Raw genomic sequence first — 19,950 nt, 5'->3', positions numbered from 1 at the left:
GTATGCACATGTGTATTTGTACTTATAGTAATGATTCATTGTAAAGAGAATAAAACAATTAGGAAATATGAAATGCTAGTTTTTCAAGAGAAAGAAAAGTATTGAAATTAAAAGCCAAGTCCAAACAAAAGAAAAACTTGAAGGTCAGGGAGATGGCCCCATGGGTCCAAGTCCTTGATGTACGACCCTGATGATTCAAGTGAGATTCTGGGATTCCAAGTTGGAAAGAGGCAATCAATCTCTGGCATTTGTCCTCTGCCTTCACATACATCCTGTGGCATATGGATGTCTGTGTTCTGGTATACACACACACACACACACACACACACACACACACACACACACACACACACAGAGAGAGAGAGAGAGAGAGAGAGAGAGAGAGAGAGAGAGAGAGAGAGAGAGAGAAATACTAAATTAATACAAAGAAAAGCTTGGTATTGTAAATTATTTTTTCTAGCTTTTCTGCCAGTACAAGACATCCATTTTCAACTAAGTAACACCTAACTTATACACATATTGAAATATTTTAAGATTAAAAGTTCCAAGAATTAAATCTTATATCTATTTTTAATAAAAATTAACATTTGGGACATCACATAATCACATGATTGCATAATAATGTTTATTCTTCCTTACAGGCCATACATTTGTTTAACTAATGAACATATAGATATAGCTATAGATGTCATATTAACAAGAAGGATACAGAGATAAAGACTGTTCTTAGCAGAGAATGTGAACACTGAATTAACACCAGGCATCTCAGCTTCATAAATTATAAATGAAAACAAGAGCACTATTGTACAATAACATGAAGATTTATGAATAAACTACAAGTCCTCTGAAAATATAAGCTGTAAAAGATTCATTGTTAAGTACTGTGTCCTCGGATAGTCATAAATTCTTTCATGGGTATTGCCTATAAATGTCTCCATATTTTTAACGACTGCATTTCAAGTGTTGTAATGTACAGAAGAATTTATCTAGAGTGTGTACTAGAAATACTTCGAGATCACACCAGTGCTTGACAAAGGCATCGTATCACTAGTGTAGATTATCTCCTCCCTGCACCCTCATCTCTCCAATCTCAGTCTGTGAAAATGTGAGGCTGACTTCAAGTACGACATTGCAACCCAAGGGACTCTCAGCAAAGGCTATGGTCAGATATCTGCGGCATCATTTGGATGTCAGTAATGATAGAAAGCTGTGGTTCCCACTCTACCTTAGACATCCTGGATAAGAACCTATATTTGTAATAAGTGACCAGGTGTCAGCAGGACGTACTAAGTTTAAGCAGCACTGATTCCATATGATGCACAATACCAGGAACTTTTTTAATAAAGTAATTACATCTATTTTCCTGGCACACCAATGTACCACTTGATGCCTTTCTTGGATATAGTCTAGAGAGTGTGCAACAATGTGATTTCATCTTTGTGTGAACATCACAAAAAATCACTAAAACGTAAATGGTACACGGGATTCCCTCCATGAGGCCTCTTGATGTCATCCAGAATAGCTAATGAGATATCTGAACTTGCTAGTAGAGTCATGTGGCATATTGGTTCACAGGAAACTTTTAAAAATAAATAAAAGAGTTATACTTTAATAAATTAAAAGTATAATACTACAGTATATACAAAATATACATCTATGGGTCTTACATATCCCACATTTCCTCCTAAATCTTTTGTCATGGAATGCCACACTAAATAACAATCTCAATTTCTCTGGCCTTTTGGCCTCCCCTTCACAGTATTGCTTATTATATATATATATGTATGTTGCTTACTTTGGTGTTTGATTCTGCATGATTATGAAGAAACTCAGAAACAACAGTTTCTACATTTTGCCTTGTAGGATCATTTTACTACAATTCCTAAAGAAACAGCATAGGTTTCAAATCTCAGACATAGTATTGTATAGACTACAACTACTTTCAAAATGAAAAAAAGTGGTTCACAGTTTCAATATGTACTTTTATTTTAAACAGCAGCACACCAGACACAATGACACAATGGGACCATACTCTTTATACTGATAACAGCTTTTGACAGGCTAACTTATAGGTCACATGGATTACTACTATCCAGAACTATTTAAATATTTCCCTAAGTAACACTATAAAACAGAAATCCTAAATATATACCACTTGCAAACATAATGTGCTTTGTTCCTGCTTTCTTTGTACTCAAACGTCGTCATTTAAAGTTCCTCAAAGTCATGGCCACTTGTATTCATTGTTTCAGGGTTCATGACTCGTCCCATGAATAAGATTATGCCTGGATTGGTTTGGAAATGAACAGAAGAGGAAAGAAAACCATGAGACCTATATTTCCTGGAAGCAATGTTTGGAAAAGTAGAAATACACATTATTTTGATTTTTTAAAAACATAAGAACATTGGAAATAATCTTAAATATATATATGTCTCTATATATGTCTATATAGGATTCTCTCTCTATATATATATATATACATATATACATACATATATAGAGACACATATATAGACATACATACATCCTAGATATATATATTTATATAATATAATATATAATTTAAAAATAGCTTCTTTGTGGCTTGTGAAATAATGTTGTATTCACATAAAACACTTACCAGATTTCCTGTTCCTGATAAGATAGAGAAATGGATGGTCGACAATAACCTGAGGGTACAGCACAGCCATCCTACTAATCGCAATCATTCCTATGGTGCAGAGAGAAAGTAATTACATGTCTATGGATGTGCAGACTCACAAGAACTTTAAAAAAAACCCTTAAGTCTAGCCAGTTAATGAAAAAGCAACAATCTGCAGAAAGCAGGGGTTTTAAGGAAGAAATGTCTTAACATTTTTTCCCATTAATTTATTGACTCACTTTATATCCCGATTGAAGACCCTCTTCTTCCCAGTCCCTGTTCACACGGTCCCACCCTCTACCACCCTCTTCTTCATTTTTGAGTACTTGGAGGCTTCCCTGGGTCCCAACCCACCCTGGCATGTCAAGTCACTGCAGAACTAGGCATATCTTCTCTGACTGAGAAGCAGACAAGGCAGCCTGTAATGTTAGAAACAGGACAGGCAGGTCATAGAGTCAAAGACCAGCCCCCACTCTTCTTGTTGGGAGACCCACATGAAGACCAAGCTTCACGTCTGCTACTTGTGTCTGTGTGAGGTTGGTACCTGGGCCCAGCCCTTGTATGCTCTCTGATTTGTTTTTCAGTGTCTGGGAGCCCCCTAGGGTCCAGGTTAGTTGACTCTGTTGGTCTTGCTGAGGAGTTCTTATGCCCTTCAGGTTCCTCAATCTTTCCCCCATTTCTTCCACATGGCATTAACATTTATACTTGATATATTAAAGAAAAAAAAAAACCAACCCTATACAAGTCATTTCTTCCATCTACACCAACCAAGATAATGGCATGATTTATTCTTCCTGTTGTAAAAATGTTAGTCTAGGACAAATGTTTGTATTTTAATCAAAATGTCTTTTCAATTAAGGGGAAGAAGAAAGAAAAGATTGCCAAATTTAAGGGAGTCTTTCATATTTTAAAAGTATTTGTGTTGTCTGTAGGAAGTGTACAGTGACGTTCTATGGGATAATAAAAGAAAACTCAGCAGCCAGAGAAGCGGGATACTCAGGTTCCTACTTATTTGCTATAGTCTGCTTGGTTGTCAGATAATTTTAATAGTTTTTTCTTTTCTATAAACTAATGTCTGCTTCCTTATCCTCTTGAAAGCATTGTTAGCACTGATGGGGGTTATAAATAATCATGCCAGTAAGCTAATATACCACCATGCAGCAGAAACCTTTACTAAATTTGATTGTATCTGTTTAACACTTAATGGAAGTAATCCTAAAATCAGTAAGGGGAAGCAGGGAATAGAAGTCCTGGTTATCTAGGGAAATCACAACCATTAGAATGATCAAGGGTGAAGCTGGGTAAAGGCTCCATCAATAAAGTTTCTGTCCCACCAATATGAAGACCTGAGTATCCACGTAAAATGCAGAAGATCCTTTGCATCATGTAAAAAGTGAGACATGGTAGGCTGGGGCATATTTTAACTCAGTGTTGGGGAAGTAGAGAGACTCTTGAGGCTGGTTGGCCCGCTAGTCTAACAGAATTGGTAAGCGCTAGATTCACAGAAAAAAATTGTCACAAGAAAATAAGATGGATAGTTACTGAGAAAGCCACTTAATGTCCACCTCTGCCTCACCCTCTAACACATATATACCAATGTGTGCACACATGAATATGTATCCATCACATACAAAAATGATGAAGGACAATCAGCTACTACAATCTGGAAGTGGAATATATGTCCATTTAAAAATTGATAATTTGAAATTATTTTCTTAGCCGGGCAGTGGTGGTACATGCCTTTAATCCTAGCACTCTTGGTAGGTCAGGCCGATTTCTGAGTTCCAGGCCATTCTGCTCTATAGAGGGCATTTTAGGGAAGTGTGGGCAACACTAATATTCTGTCTCAAAAAAACCCCAAAACAAACAAACAAACAAAAAACAAAAAAAAACAAAAAACCAAAATTATTTTCTTTTGAGTATTATTATTATTTAAAAGTACTTAAAAGTATTTTTATATCTATCAATTCTTATTTGTATGCTTAATTTTTCAAAACCAACTTTCCACAGACAATGCTTGAATATACATTAGGAGAATATTAAAAAATGGTTTATGGAAACATTTCTGCAGGAGGATCTTCTCTTAGAACTGCCACTGTGTGGTGCCTCGTTGGGAAGTTAGGCATGGATCTATCATACATTTCACATTCTATTGAGAACATTCTGGCTGCTTTAAAATCTGCTTGACTGACTTGGAAAACAGTGGCCTCTTTAGTATGGTTTCAGAAAGGGATCTCCATTTCCACATAAGAATGTTTAAAAATATAAATTTACAAGGAGTCAGAAGCATTCAGAAAATGGCTTGGTATCTACCGGAGGCTGCAGCGGCTTCTGACCCTTCTTCATTAACCTCAATGCAGGACTTGTGAACAGCTTTGGAGAGGAACAGCTCTTTCTTATCTGAAAAGAAGAAATTAGGTCATTAGTGACAGACACAAAGAAATATTTGACACCGAGGGTAAGTAAGTTTGAGAGCTCTGAGAAACCAAGATACTGATACAAAAACCAAGATGATGATGATGACAGATTTTACTTACGGCACAGGAGAACTAGCAATGGTGTGGTTTCAAATTTGCTCTCATTTTATAACTATTTATTAATTTACTCCTTTCTTTCCTTCAGTAATTTCTCAGTGTTTATTTGTCTTTTCCTTTATTTCTGGGAGTAGGGGGCAGAAACTCGGCCTTTAATATTGAATTCGAATGATTTTATAATTCAAAGTAAAAATACATTACTTATTGCTCTCTAAGTTGAAATAAGAAGTATACAATGGAAACTGGTGAAGATCCAGAAATAAGGTTATTGACTTCTCAAACAATAATTTTTATAATAACATAGATGACATTAACAAGAAAAACTAAAACTGACATCTGGACTGTAGAAATGTGAAAAAGAAAAATATAAAATAGCATTCAAGTTTGGTTTATTGTCTTATCTGATTGAAAATACATATTTTTTTAATAAAAGGAAGAACATTTTGTACATTGAATTGTCTTTCTGCTTACTTTGAAATTCATGCCAGTTGAGGTATATTTATGATCCCTAAACATTCATATGCTCAGATCCCACAGAAATCAATACATGACCATATTGAAAATCAGATCTTAAAATGAAGTCATTAGAAAGGACTCTGATCAAGTACAACCAGTCTCCACTCAGCAAGGGGACTTGGAACTAAGATAGCTCCAGAGGACAGTGGAGGTGCGGTGTTCAGTTCCATGTGTCAGTTTCTCCAAGCTTTCGTGCTTAGATACCGGAACTAGATCTGGATATTTCTGGGAGCCTATTTTTGTATGCAAGTTAATGTTTAAATTGATGCATTTTTAATAAAGTAGTTTGCTTTCCCACTGTGGGTGGGTCTCAGCCAATCAGCTGAAGAAGTAGTATCAGAACAAAGACATCTCTTGCTTATAGCAAGGAAGAATTCAGCCAGCAGATTGCTTTGCCCTCAACTATAACTCACAATATGTGGGTCAATTGCCAGAAATAAACCTATTTTCTATCTACCATCTACCTTTACCACCCCCTCTTCTCCATTGATTTAGCCATATAACTATCCATCTCCCATAAAACATAAAATTATCTATCTATAAACACACACCTAAAACATATATTGTTTAGACACATTTATACACACATATATGCACACACATGTCTTGAATCTCTGGAGAAACATAACTAATGTATGTGTGAAGATAAGTAGAGAAGCTGTCATCTATAAGCCAAGGAAGGAGGCCTCAGAATATGACAATCCTCCAATCCTTTTCTGAAGGAAAACGGAGGAGGAATGAATGTAAGGGAGTGAGGAAGAAGGTGGGAAGAAAAAGGAGAAGAGATATATAAATATACACACACACACACATAGACACACAATATACAAATAATTTTCCCCTTTCATTTTCCTTATCCAATCCTCCCATATACCTCCCTTGGTCTTTCAAATTCATATTTTAAAACTTCTGTTATATATATATATAACTATATAATTTATATATATGTATATATATGCATATATATATTCTTAAATACATAAATAGCATCTACTAAGACTGTATAATGTTACTCATATAGATGTGAGTTCAAGGCTGACCATTAGTTATTTGAAAACCAACTTGGAAGTTCTTCCTTGGAAAGACTAAGTTGCACAAGCTGTGACATTTTGTTGTGAAGAACCTAGGAAACTACAAAATTTCTTCCAGCTTCGAGTTGTCAACTCTTCTCCAAGATGAAAACAAAAAGAACCATAAAACACCTGCCAAGTACTGGTGAACAAGGAGAATCGCAGACAGCAGGACAAAGGATTATTCAAGTGTGTTCTGCTCTACACAGGTCTTCCCATTTCTTCAATTCTAGGAGGTCTGAGTTAAAGTGCAGATAAATAACTGGGTTGTTGCTATCTAGCACCATTTGTACAAGGTACAAATATGCAAAGGGTTGGGCAGATGGCTAGGTTGGCAAACTGCCTGCCACAAACACCTGACCTCAATTCAGATCCCAAGCACCCATTGAGAAGGCAAGCATGGTGGGACACAGTGCAGGAGGAGCAATGCACCTCCCTGGCCAGCCACACTGGCCCAGCTAAGGAGATCCTGTCTCAAAAGGATAATGTGGAGAAGAGCTGATGAAGAAACCTGATGTTGACCTCTGGCCTCTGCATACACTAGTACAAATGTGTACATAAACACTCATGTACACCTGAATACACACAGAAACACACACACACACACACACACACACACACACACACACACACACACACACGCAAAGGCATACAGAAACAAAACACAAGAAAAAACCCACAGTTGATTTACCATTAGACTGAAGAACTTATAATTAACTCTAACCTGTTTTCCATTTTCCTTCAAGTTTTCAAAAACATAATTATCTTCTATACATGGAGGACAATGCTAACTACCTTGTTTTGGTATGTCTGGTAAACATCACCTGGTTATTCTGAATAATCATCAAGGAATCTAACAATGACATCTATGAATATACACCTAATAGGGATACATTTCCTTAGATTATAGTTAGAAATAATTATCACATTATTAAATACCCTGTTTCATATATTACATTGTCCTCCAAAACACATTTGATGACTGTAAGAAATATAAAAATGCAACCAAATTTTATGTGAATTATCAAGTATAATTATCTCTCTTAAATCCCTTTTGCTTTTATTTAACAAAAGGGGAAATATAAACCATTTGATTAATCAGATATCTTAGTTGGTAAACCAAACACATGAAACCAAAGGACATGAGATGGATAAACAATCTAGCAGTTAGCTGATAACTATTTTCAAATTCTGATCTTTTCATCCTGTTAGACAATGGAAGGTCATAAATCAAGACAATTATGGCCCTGCATGCAAGAGCAATAGAACCCAGGTCCTGGGGCAATGAATGCCCACCCTAACAGCCAAGCCCCACTCAAATACTTTAATGGGGAGTTTACAAAGACACAGAATGATAGTTCTGTAGTAACTCTTAGATCCATCCTAATATACGCAATTAGACACTTGGAAATAAGGAAAACATGACCCCCTTTCACGTGGCCCGCGTCTAAGTGCTGGAGGGATAGGGAAAGGTTGATGGGTGGACAGTAACTGACAGTTAAATAGGAGTCAGGGTTGTTAACTGTAGGTGATACCATGCTGTACATTTCAAAAGACTACACTGACACATTTCCAAAGGTTTGTTGTAGTAGTTGTTGTTGTTGTTGTTTTGTATTTTTACCAAAAAAATGAATAAATGTTTAAGGAGATAGATGTGTTTAGCCTGATTTCATCATTAATCAAGGGCCAACCAAATGGCCCAGATAAGCCTAATGACTTGAGTTTACTCCCTGGAACTCGAATAAAGGTGGAAGAAGAGAAGTTGCTCCACAAAGTCTTTATCACCATGCTCTCTAGATTCATATTCCTTCCATACTTCCATACACCCTGAACTAGCATATACATGTGCGCAAATAATAATAAATGACTAATTTTATAAAAGATTTTAGCGTTGGCAAGACTGCACAGTAGATAAAGGTGCTTGGCCCCTAAGCCTAATGACCGAAGTTCAATCCCCAGGACACACAGGATGGAAGGAGAACCCTGACTCACAGGTTGTCCCTGTCTTTCTCCTGTGCACGGTGGCATGTGCGTGTCCTCCTCAAATAAGTAAATGAATGTAATTGAGAATTTAAAATTTTTAAGATATTAAAAGGTCCATATGTGTATTTGAAAATTTACATGGTACATGATTTTTCTATTTCATTTTTCTATTATTTATGCCAGCTAAAAATCCAAGTTTTAAATTAAACCCAGGAGTGACATATACAAGTCACCATTTCCTAAGTTGCAGGGGCTGTCACAGTGTATCAGAGCAAGGGGAGGGGAAGGCTGCACAGCTTGCACAGCTCACAGGAAACCTTTCTGCATGGGAGCATCCCATGCAAATGTAAACCGATTTACAGCAGACTCTTTGCCATCTCCTCCTCCCCTCCGCCCCTCTGCCTGCTGCCTCACCCTCAGGGCTATTTCCCATTTGCCTATGTCCCAGCACTGCCACAGGCAGTCTCTAGATTCATATTCATTCCACATTCTGTCCTGTGCTCTGAGCTGCACATCATCTGGTTAAAAACCGGCTCCATCTTCACTCCTGCTTCGCTTTCCCACATCCTCCTTGGCCTTTGCCCCCCTAAGGCTCAGATACTACCCCCTGGGGAGACTTCTCTTGGTTTCCTCTGATTCTTGTATCTTTAAATTAGACCTGGACATTCTTTTCCCATGGACTCAGAAACTGATTCTATAAAGCCTTTTCATGTATTATACTTGCATTAATGTCTGTCTCCTCCTGGACTGCCTGCCACCTTCCTTAAGGCAATGGCTATGCTATTCAGCTGAGCACTTCTAGCATCTGGCATACAGATGGGTCTAAAAAGTGAACTCCTGAATAGGGAGTATTTCTGCTGATGGGTTATTTTCTAGCATTAACCCAACACACTATGCTGCATAAGATTCAGCCATTGTTTGAGAGGTCCTGGTTCTCTCATAATGTAAGACTGTCTGGGTGTCACCTTTTCGTGACAACACATGGACACCATGGCCACAGTTTCACTCACAATTATGCCTATAAGGTTTATTTTTATTATAAAAATGCATCATATTAATACAAACTAAAAGTTCCAAGACAAGAGCAATAAGAGAGGGGGAAAAAGCAGAGAAGTCACATGCTTTAAAAGACCTAAAAATTGCATCAAGTTTAAAAATAATGGTGATATGCAACCTACGGGGTAGAAAGTGAGGGAACCCCTAGAAAGTACCAGAGACCTGGGACATGAGAGACTCTCAGGACTCGAAGGGAGGGACCTCAGATGAAATGCACAGTGGTTGGGAGAAGGAACTTTTAGAGTCCTCCTCCAGTAGAAAGACAGCACATTAAGAGGAGAAATGGGGTTGCCATCTCATAGTCAAAATCTCTGACCAAGAATTGTTTCTGTTTAAAAGAACTATAGGGACAAAAATGGAGAAGAGACTGAGGGAAAGGAGGTACAGTGACAGACCCAACTCTCAAGGGGAGGCTCCAAGGCCTGACACTATTACTGATGCTATGATATGCTTACAGACAGGAGCCTAGCATAGCTGTTCTCTGAGAGGCCCAACAAGAAGCTGACTGAGGCAGAAATAGATACTTACACACACCCAATGCACTGAAGTCAGGGACCCCTGTGGTTGAATTAGGGAAAAGCTGGAAGAAGCTGAGAATGAGGGCGACCCTATAGGAGGACCAACAGTTTCAACTAACCTGGAAACCCGAGATCTCTCAGACACTGAGACACCAACCAGGCAGCATACACCAGCTGATATGAGGCCCCGGACATATTTACAGCAGAGGACTGCCTGGTTTGGCCTCAGTAAGAGAAGATGTGCCTAACCCTCGAGAGACTTGAGGCCCCAAGGACTGGGGAGGCCTTGAAGGGGTGGGGGTAGGTGGCATCCTCTTGGAGACAGGGGGAGGAAGAATGGGATGAGAAACTGTGGGAAGGCAGATTGGGTGGTGGTGGAGGGTAACAACTTGGACTTCATCCTGTGATATTGTATGACAATAAGGAGCCCTCTGTCCTGCCAGGACATATGGCACCCAAGGGACTGCATCTCTCCTGTTCTATTCATCTCAACTCCATCTAGCACATTGTCCTACACCAATAATACACTCAGGTATGAAATGCATTCAATTAGAATATAAGGAGTACTGAAGAATTTCTTTTTACTGTGATTTTTTTTTTCAGCAAGTAAAGCAAAGCAAAGCAAAGGGATACTATTTTGTGGGAATGTATGTTTGAGTACATGTATGTGTGCATTCATGTGGGTATAAGTTTTTGTATGGATGTATATGCATGCACATAAAAGACATCAGGGCTCAATCATAGGTGTTGACCCCCCCCCCCCCCCCCCCAGCTATATACCTTATTTTATGAGACAAAGTCTCTCAGTGGCTTGGAGCTCACTAATTGGTCTAGTCTGGCTAACCAGAGAGCCCTAGGGATCTGGCTCTACCCCTCCCCCACTTAGCACTGCCAGCCTGGCTTTTTAATGAACATTCTAGGGATTGAACTTAGGTTCTCATACTTACGTGTCGAGGACTGTTATCTCTCAAGTCTACAAATTTTGGTTTCTTTTCTTTCTTTTTTTTTTTTTTAAACGTATTTCTTTGTAATGTCAGCACTTGGGCCCCAAACAGCCTTCTCTTCTGACCACTGCAGGTACTGCTGTTCAAAGGTTCGGTTGGTTCTACTTTCCTCCTGGCTGCCAGGACCCAGACATTTTGCAATGGATAAGTGGGAAAAAGCCAGCAAACCCTAAGTTATCCAGAGAGGAGCTGGGCAGAAAACCAAACCCTCGTGAAGAAAGCAGGACAAAGCACTAAGGCATCCATTCAATAACTGAGCTAATATTTATTGAGCAAGCACTTCATTTGACTTGTTGTGTAGGGCACCAAGACTCTGAGCATCTGAGGATCATATCCTGCTGGCAGGGTGGCCATCAGACAAGTGTTGGCCTCTACTTCCTTTGTGGCACTGTTTCTGAATACAGCCCAATTTAAATAGACTTCTGCGTCACCAAGGGCAGACTTAAAATAACAAATGAAGGGAGGGAGCATCATAGCAGAACTCTAGAAAAAGGCGCCTCTAGGCACTCCTATTTTAAGCTTCATCACCACCCATAAAACTTTAGAAACATTTCCCAGAGTCTGACTTCTAGATTAGAACAATGCTTGTTTTCATTCAGATTTTGTGCCAGAAGCAAAAGTATTCACTATTTGTTCATTCATATACTGAGTAGCTACTGTATACGCTAGCATACTAAAAACACTTAGCAGCCCCTTCCTTAGGAAGGCAGGTGGGCATTAATAAAAGAACACTAATAAAGAAAATCCATAAATTACCATGATTTCCAGATGTGGTTCATATACCTGAGCAGACAATGTAAGACAGCATGTTGGTAGGTGACAGGGGCAGTGGGAGCATCTACTTGGAAGAGTGTTAGGTAAGAAAAGATGGGACGGTACATAGGACCTGAGACCCAGGAAATATAAAGGAACCAGCCAGGTGAAGACCTGAAGGTGCAGGTGAAAGCACTGCAGAGACAATCAAACAGAGCATGTTTAGGCTTGAGTATGGGAAGCAGACCGAGTGGGGAGCAGGGTGAAGCAGCCTCATATAAATCCAGGCAGCATCCATTGGGAGGCTCCCTACACCTCTTTACCCATCTTCCATGCTATGCCAGCACCATGCTGATCTCTGAAGAAAGAATGACCTTCTCACAGTCACAAGTTTTGAAACAGCTTGTAGCTCTGGGGCAAGTGTCTAAACAAGACAGTCCAAGCGAAAGGTGAAGAAACAAGGTGACAGATTTAGGTGTGAAGCCCTACCAGGTTCCAGGTGAAGAGAAGGAAACTGCCTAGAAAGAGAGAGGGATGCCAGGCAAAGGGTGACAGCTGGGCTGGTTCTGGAAGAATAAGCAGAGGAGTCAAAGAGAAGGAGGCAAGGTCATTCGACACAGTACTGCAGTTACAAAGTGAGAGAAATGGCAGGAATGACTTGAAGGTCTCCCAGGAGTGTGGATTAGGAGGAAGCGGGAGAGCAGCAGACAAACCGTCTCATGTGATGAGTTTTGACCATGATGTCAGAGAGCCACAGCCTTGTCCAGAAATAATGGCATATGTTCACTTTGAGTTTAGATAACACTAGTGAAGAGATAATTAAAGCAAATACATTTGGGCAGGTAGATCATATTCACTTTTATAATGGTCAGGTAAAAATGTAGGAATAGAAGAAGTTGAGCTGTGGCAGCGAAAGAGAAACAAGCCCTCTGGCTTACAATGCAAGGAGAAAGAAGAAGGGGGAAGGATACAGGAGCTGGGCCAGCATCAATCTACAGTGCTTGCTTTTGACCTGAATATGCCTTTCACTGTGTCTTTTTAAGTCCTTTATTTTATTGGCTTCTTTATTAAAGCTTGTACTTTATGCTGAAGGATTTAGTAGTCTCTTTTTCTGGCCCCTTATGCCATCCAAGAAGATTACCTATTAATCCAAATGTCATTCATTTCTATTATAAAAATAGCCCTCCTCTATACAAGGATCCTGGCTGCAACTGTCTAAGCATTTTAAATGGAACCCGAGAAGAAAATGATTCTTAGTACATTCCATGTTTATTGTATGAGTCTTTACAGTGCTTTATGTTAATGGAATTTAGCATCGGAAGCAATAGCTATCAAATTGAGATGAAGAAGTCAACATAATGAATATTGAACAGCCTACCTCATTCACATTTGTATCCATTGAATATTGAGCAAGTTAAATTGATGGGCACTGAGGAAACATGTGTCACAACCAAACTTTGGGACATTTATATTCTACCTGGGATACTAGATGCATAAGGTAACATACATATGAAATAAGATGTGTGATGCACAGCAAAGAGGAACATAAAATACCGGGGACTTAATGAGTGACTGCACCTAGCTGGTGTAATCTCTGTGGCTTGATGATGTTTGGGATATCTGGAGGTGATGTTCAATTCAAATGGAAGAGATTTCCCAGATGGGAGGACCTGGGGAGATAGGAGGTGCAGAGCAACTGTTCAGAGTCACCAGAACATAGGCTAAGTAGAACTTGAGAGAGAAGTGTGAGATTTTTTTTTTTTTTGGTGGAACAGGCAATACTAACGACAAAGGAAAGGTTTTGAGCGGGTGCCGCAGTGACCTGAGAGTGAGTGCTAAGGTGATTAATCTTGGCAATGGAAGATTGGAGAGAGATTGGAAACCATTTAGCAGGTTACTGAAGGAGCCTAAGGCAGCAGTTATAAGCATCTAAACAAGAGTGGATTCAAAGGTATAAAAATGAAGGCGCCTCCGCCAGGAGCTTAGCAAGAGATTTCCAGTCACTTGTTTCTCCTGATGCAAAATGAGTTTGTTTTCCTTTTCATCCATCCCTTAAGTATCTCGCATTTTACAACAACGATGGATAGTTCTTTGAATGCTTTCAAATTTACAGGTTGACTATACTATTAACTGGTTGTTTAAATAGATTTTTTTAATATTAAAAATATTTTGTCGACAAAGTAACACATGCACAAGGTAATATTACAAACGGTATTAAGATCTGTAAGAAACAAAACTTTCAGTCAGGTTAGATGGTTCTATGGGTAAAGTGCAGCCATAGAATCATGGAGACCTAAGTTCTGATCCCTAGTTCCCATGTGAAAAAGGCAATTGTGGCACAATACACGACCATCCCAGCTCTAAGAAGAGACAGATGGATCCCTGAGGCACACTGGGCAGCCAGTCTAGCCCAAATGACAATGGCTAGATTCAGTGAGAGATCCTTTCTTAAAAGATGGAAAGGAAAAGAGAAGGACACACAGGGTTCATATTTGCATGAGAATGCTTACCAACACACACATACATACACACACTATCACACACACACACACACACACACACACACACACACACACACACACCATCACACATGCATGTAGGTAAAAATAACAATGAAATGAACATTCCTCTCTCACCTGGTGTGATAGTTTGTATATCCTTGGACCAGGGAGTGGCATCACCTGGAGTATGGCCTCGTTGGAATAGGTGTGACCTGGTTTGAATGGGTGTGTCACTGTGGGTGTGGGCATAAGATCCTCACCCTAGTTGCCTGGAAGTCAGTCTTCCACTAGCAGCCTTTGGATGAAGACATAGAACTCTCAGCTCTCCCTGTGCCACGCCTGCCTGGATACTACCATTATCATCACCCACCTTGATAATAATGGACTGAACCTCTGAATCTGTAAGCCAGTTCCAATTAAATGTTCTTTTATTAAGACTTGCCTTGGTCATGGTGTCTGTTCACAGCAGTTAAACCCTAACTAATACACCTGGGAACATATATCCCTATTCTAGAGCCAAGAGATGCTGTTTCTTTCTAAGTTGCTCAAATATTCTCAGCATTCAAATACTTCTTTCTATTCAGACTTAAAGATGTTGATACTTATTCTTTTCAGTCTTTTGCAAGGGGTCTTAATTGGCTTTTGATTTATTTTCTTCTTCCTATTATGATTTCTCGACTCTATGACTTCCCATACTCTGGTCACTAGTGACATTTAGGATTGGGTAGTTAGTCAGTGTGGGTGCTATCTATGCATTATAGATGTTCAGGGAAATCACTGGCCTCTAGGATTGTTTCCTTGTGTGATGGGAAAGAAGGTCTTGAGCTATTACTGACTCTTCTCTGGGTTTGATGTGGAAAGGGCGCTGTGTTCTGACAAAAGAGTTCTCTCAGTCTTTCTTATATTAAATGAGGCTACTATTTCTTTCCTCCAATAAGCCTTCCAAACTTTGGAGCCAGAGACATGGATCAGTGGCTAGGAGTACTAGTTACTTTCCAAAGTACCCAGATTTGATTCCTAGCACCAACATGGCAGCTAACAACTTTTTATAGCTCTAGCCCCAGCGGCTCTGCTACTTTCTTATGGCATTGGTGGGCAAGGTGGTACACAAATTATACTTTCAAGCTCTACATCCTTACACATAGAAAGAAATAAACAAACATTTTAAAACTTTTTCATGCTTCTTTCTCTGGATGAGGTAAGATTTTCTTAAACTTAAAATATGGCACTTTTCTTATATGCCTGCCTCCTTAGCCGCTGTTTTATGAAAATAAGAGATACAGCATGAAATTTCATCTATATTATATATCACTAACAACCCCATAAAACTTAAAAAAGTAGAAAATATTAACTAATCACATGCAAATATTTTTATTGAGTCCTTTTGGGGGGGTCAGTAAAAATTATATAATCTCCACCTACTGATACTTGAGTTTTGACCAAGAAGCCAAAAATCATCAATGGAACTAAGGAAGCATCTTCAACAAATAGTGCTGGTCTAACCAGATGTCTACATGTAGAAGAATACAATAAGATCCATTTTTATTACCCTGCACAAAACTCAAGTCTAAGTGGATCAAGGACCTCCACATAAATCCGGATATACTACATTTAATAGAACAGAAAGTCAGAAAGGCCTTGAATTCATTAGCACAGCACAACACAAATGGCTCAGCCTTTAAGATCAACAATTGGTAAGTGGGACCTCATGAAACTGAAAGGCTTCTGTAAGGACAAAGACACTGTCAGTTGGACAAAAGAGCAGTCTACAGATTAGAAAAAAGATCTTCAACAACCCTACATCTGAAAGAGTACTAATATCCAATATACATATACATATAACTAACTTAAGAATTTAAACACCAACAAACCAAATAACACAATTAAAAATGGTGTACAAAGAAGTTTCAAGAGGAATCTTGAATAGCTGTGAAGCACATAAAGAAATGTTGAACATCCCTTGTCATTAGGGAAATGCAAATCAAAATGACCATGGGATACCATCTTACACCAGTCAAAATGGCAATGGTCAAAACTCAAGTGATAGCACATGCTGTGGAGGATGTGGAACAAGGGAGCACTCTTTTGTTGCTGGTGGGAATGAAAATTTGTACAGCCACTGGGCAATCAATCTGGTGGTTTGTCAGAAAATTGGGAAAAGTTCTATCTGAAGACCCAGCCATACCACTCCTGGGAATATACCCAAAAGATGTCCCACCATGCCACAAGGACACGAGCTCCACCATGTTTACAGCAAGTTAACCAAGTTAAGGGATAAGGACGCAACACTACTCACAAAATGTTGACCCAAAATTTATTTTGTCTACAAGAAATACAGGAACAAAGTCATAACAGAGAGATTCCAACCAATAATTTCCCTAACTTGAGACCCATCTCATGGACAAGCACCAATGCCTGGCTACCGACTTAACAATCAAAGAATTCTCATTTTGCATAGAGGTTTGCTTCAGAGAGTGGTATTCAGGATGACTAGCACTGGTTTGGTTGATAATTGACTTCCCAAGAACTGTAGTGTATAAGATGCACCCTACCAACCTGGATCCCTTCTTCCCTCAACCCATTTTAGTATCAGCACACACTTACTGTGTTCCAGTTCTCTCTAATAGGTTTGATCAAATGACTAGACACTTTGCATACCCATGATTAGAAATTCTCTGGAAGATAATAATTATTTTCTAAATCTACAAGCTATCCTAACAAACATTTACGGTTTACACCTCTGTCATAGAAGAAAGCAATGAAATATTACCTTATGAACCTAAATATGTCTAAAATTATAAGTCACACTGACCTCAGTGATTGAGTTGCCTTAGCAGAGCTAACCTCTCTGTGGTAAAAGGTGTTATATTTAGGTAATATATCTGCCTGAATGCTTGGGAGACAATGAGGAATCACGGTAAAGAAAGCAGAATGTAATTATCCAGTGGGAACTCAGCCAGTAGAGTAAGATAAATGTTCTAAATTTACAAGGAAGGCAGCATTAGGATTTTATGCTGTGCTTCAGCTATGAATATGTCCCTGACTCAGGTACAAAGATACCATGCAATTGTTTATATCTCCACAAGTCTGGCCCTCCTAGCTATGCCAACGAGATGCTTACATCTCTAGGAACTGGGACATGAACCCTGATAACATTTACTAAAGGAAAACAGATTTGTCTTGTGTAGACATGTATCTATACTGTATAAATAGTAATCTATACAGTAGGCTCTTAGAGAATGTTGTTGCTCAGGGTGTCAAGCTTCCTGAATGAGAAGTAGAAGTTACATTGCCAAATATATCGGAAATATATGAGCTCATTGTGAGAGGCTGAGTGATGCTTAAAGAAAATTTTTGGAGGGAAAGTGTTAGGATTTTTGAACTCTATGATTCATCCATCCTTCTCTGTCTTCCTGTCTCTCCTGGTCCTCCCTGTGTTTCTCTGTCTGTCTCTCCCTCTCTCTTGTCTCTCTGTCTCCCTCTTCCCCCAAACAGTAACCTATGTAAGTGATTCCAAAGTGGAGAATATATTTCGAGAATTCAGCAGAGGCGCAGAAGCTGTGATCTCATGCAGATGGCTTACTTAGGAGAGGAAAATTACATTACTTCCTTAACACAGGCATGGATGAGGAGGATCCCACAGCCTCACACTCTAGTTGCAGTACTGGGTTTAACTACACTGACTGTAAAGAAGCCTTACAAGTTTATTTTATTTCATTTAAATATATATTTGTCTTCTCTTATTAAAAAAAACAGATTTTGTATTCCCATTGTAAGAAACAAATAGAAAATCATAATTATATAACCTTAGTTATTTAGGCTTAAGCTTATTGTTGCCTTTATCAATGGAAAATTTATGTTAATCACTTAAAACTATATCCAAAGCTATTTAATGATCTTAAATGCTTTAATGTCACCAACAACTTAACTTTGTCCTCCAATAATTTAACAAGGTTTTTTTTTTCTAGTATACTTTACAATTACTTTTTAAAAACATTATTTTTTACTGAAGACTTAAGAAAAGTTTTACATCTCACTGGGTAGTTTTTCTTCTGTTTAAAAGAATCTTTGGTTTGTTTCTCACAACTAGAGGTATTAATTCATCTTTCCCATATAACTTATTCTAGTAAGATATATGTTCTATTAAATTAGCATATTCATTGATTATGTATTCTATAAGATTAGAGGGAGAATATGAAGAAGTATAAACAAAGCATTCTGGAAAGCAATCTACTAAAATGGCTCACACCAGGATATATGCATATTATAACTGTATCTACAGCTTGTATAAGTAAAGATGCCTTTTGCTTCATTTATTTGATAAGTAATGCTTATGTATAAAAAATTCATGAGAAGTGATTGACAGACCATCATTATCTTGAAGAGCGTTTTATGAATAACATTTTAATTGATATTTATTACTAACCTGACATGGCAGTCAAATTTGCATCTTTGATGAAAATTTCAGTGACCCCAAGGGCTTTCAAGATGTCTTTTAAATCAATTTCCTGTTCCACAGTGAACCTGGTGGAGATATTGGAAGAAAATTTGTAGTTACAGCAGCGTCTTACCTGGAACAAGGATATATGTTTAGATATAAGGGTTAATGACAAAGTGTATTTCGTAGTGCATAAATTATGCTAAAACTGACTTTTGAGTGAAAGAAGCATGTGATTGTGCCTAAAAACACAAAACAAAACAAAACTGTGAGTCACAATTGGAAAAGATTCGTTCTTCCTTTGCAAGGGGATACCAATTACACAGATAGCTTGTTGGTCAGATGTGGGACCCTGGGCCTACTCTCCCTCTCAACTATGAGACTCCATCTGGATCGAACATATGCAGGTCATGGTCAACACTAAAGAAACTTGAATTCAATGATATTTTTGTCTCATTTTTGTTGTCTGAAAGGTTTTTGTTTTTGTTTTTGTCTTATTAGTCTCTGGCTTGCATATTTTAATTTTTCTGGTTTCTGGGGAGAGGTGAGAGAGAAAGGAATAAGAGATTCTTGGTTTTATTTGTGTGATTTTTAGAGAGAGGGTGGAGCTGTGTGGCTAGAGGGATGAGGAGAGTCTAGGACGAATTGAGGGTAGGAGAATATATTGTAAAAACTATTGTTTTCAATAAAAAAGAGGAGTGATCAAGAGCGTGAGATAACACAGTAGGATTTATATTTGCTATGGACACAGAACTATAATACATGAGAGCTTAAAGGAATGTTGAGGTCAGTATCATTAAGTCCTATGTAAAACTCACAAATGAGGACTGGTGAGTTGGCTCAGTGGGTAAAGGCACTTGCCACCCCTTACCCTTCTCTAAATACAAAAAAAATTTTAAATCCTTGAATCAATAATTTTAAAATATTGTGACACA

General features: G+C 38.5%; 1 protein-coding gene across 2 annotated transcripts in view; it reads right to left on the bottom strand.

The window, feature by feature from the left end:
- Nucleotides 1-436: 436 nt before the first annotated feature.
- Nucleotides 437-19,950, bottom strand: part of Serpini1 (serine (or cysteine) peptidase inhibitor, clade I, member 1) — an 85,031-nt gene continuing 65,517 nt past the window's right edge. For both annotated transcript variants that reach the window (NM_009250.3, NM_001357514.1), the window contains exons 6-9: nucleotides 19,004-19,101; nucleotides 4,956-5,042; nucleotides 2,622-2,711; nucleotides 437-2,285 (exon numbers count right to left, since the gene is read on the bottom strand). In NM_009250.3, coding sequence (NP_033276.1) covers nucleotides 2,209-2,285; nucleotides 2,622-2,711; nucleotides 4,956-5,042; nucleotides 19,004-19,101 — 352 coding nt within the window. In that variant the 3' untranslated portion in view covers nucleotides 437-2,208. The remainder of the gene's footprint in view (nucleotides 2,286-2,621; nucleotides 2,712-4,955; nucleotides 5,043-19,003; nucleotides 19,102-19,950) is intronic.

Source organism: Mus musculus, chromosome 3 (assembly GCF_000001635.26).
Source record: "Mus musculus strain C57BL/6J chromosome 3, GRCm38.p6 C57BL/6J".
Taxonomy (NCBI): Eukaryota; Metazoa; Chordata; class Mammalia; order Rodentia; family Muridae; genus Mus; species Mus musculus.
This window is presented reverse-complemented; position numbering and strand designations above follow the sequence as displayed.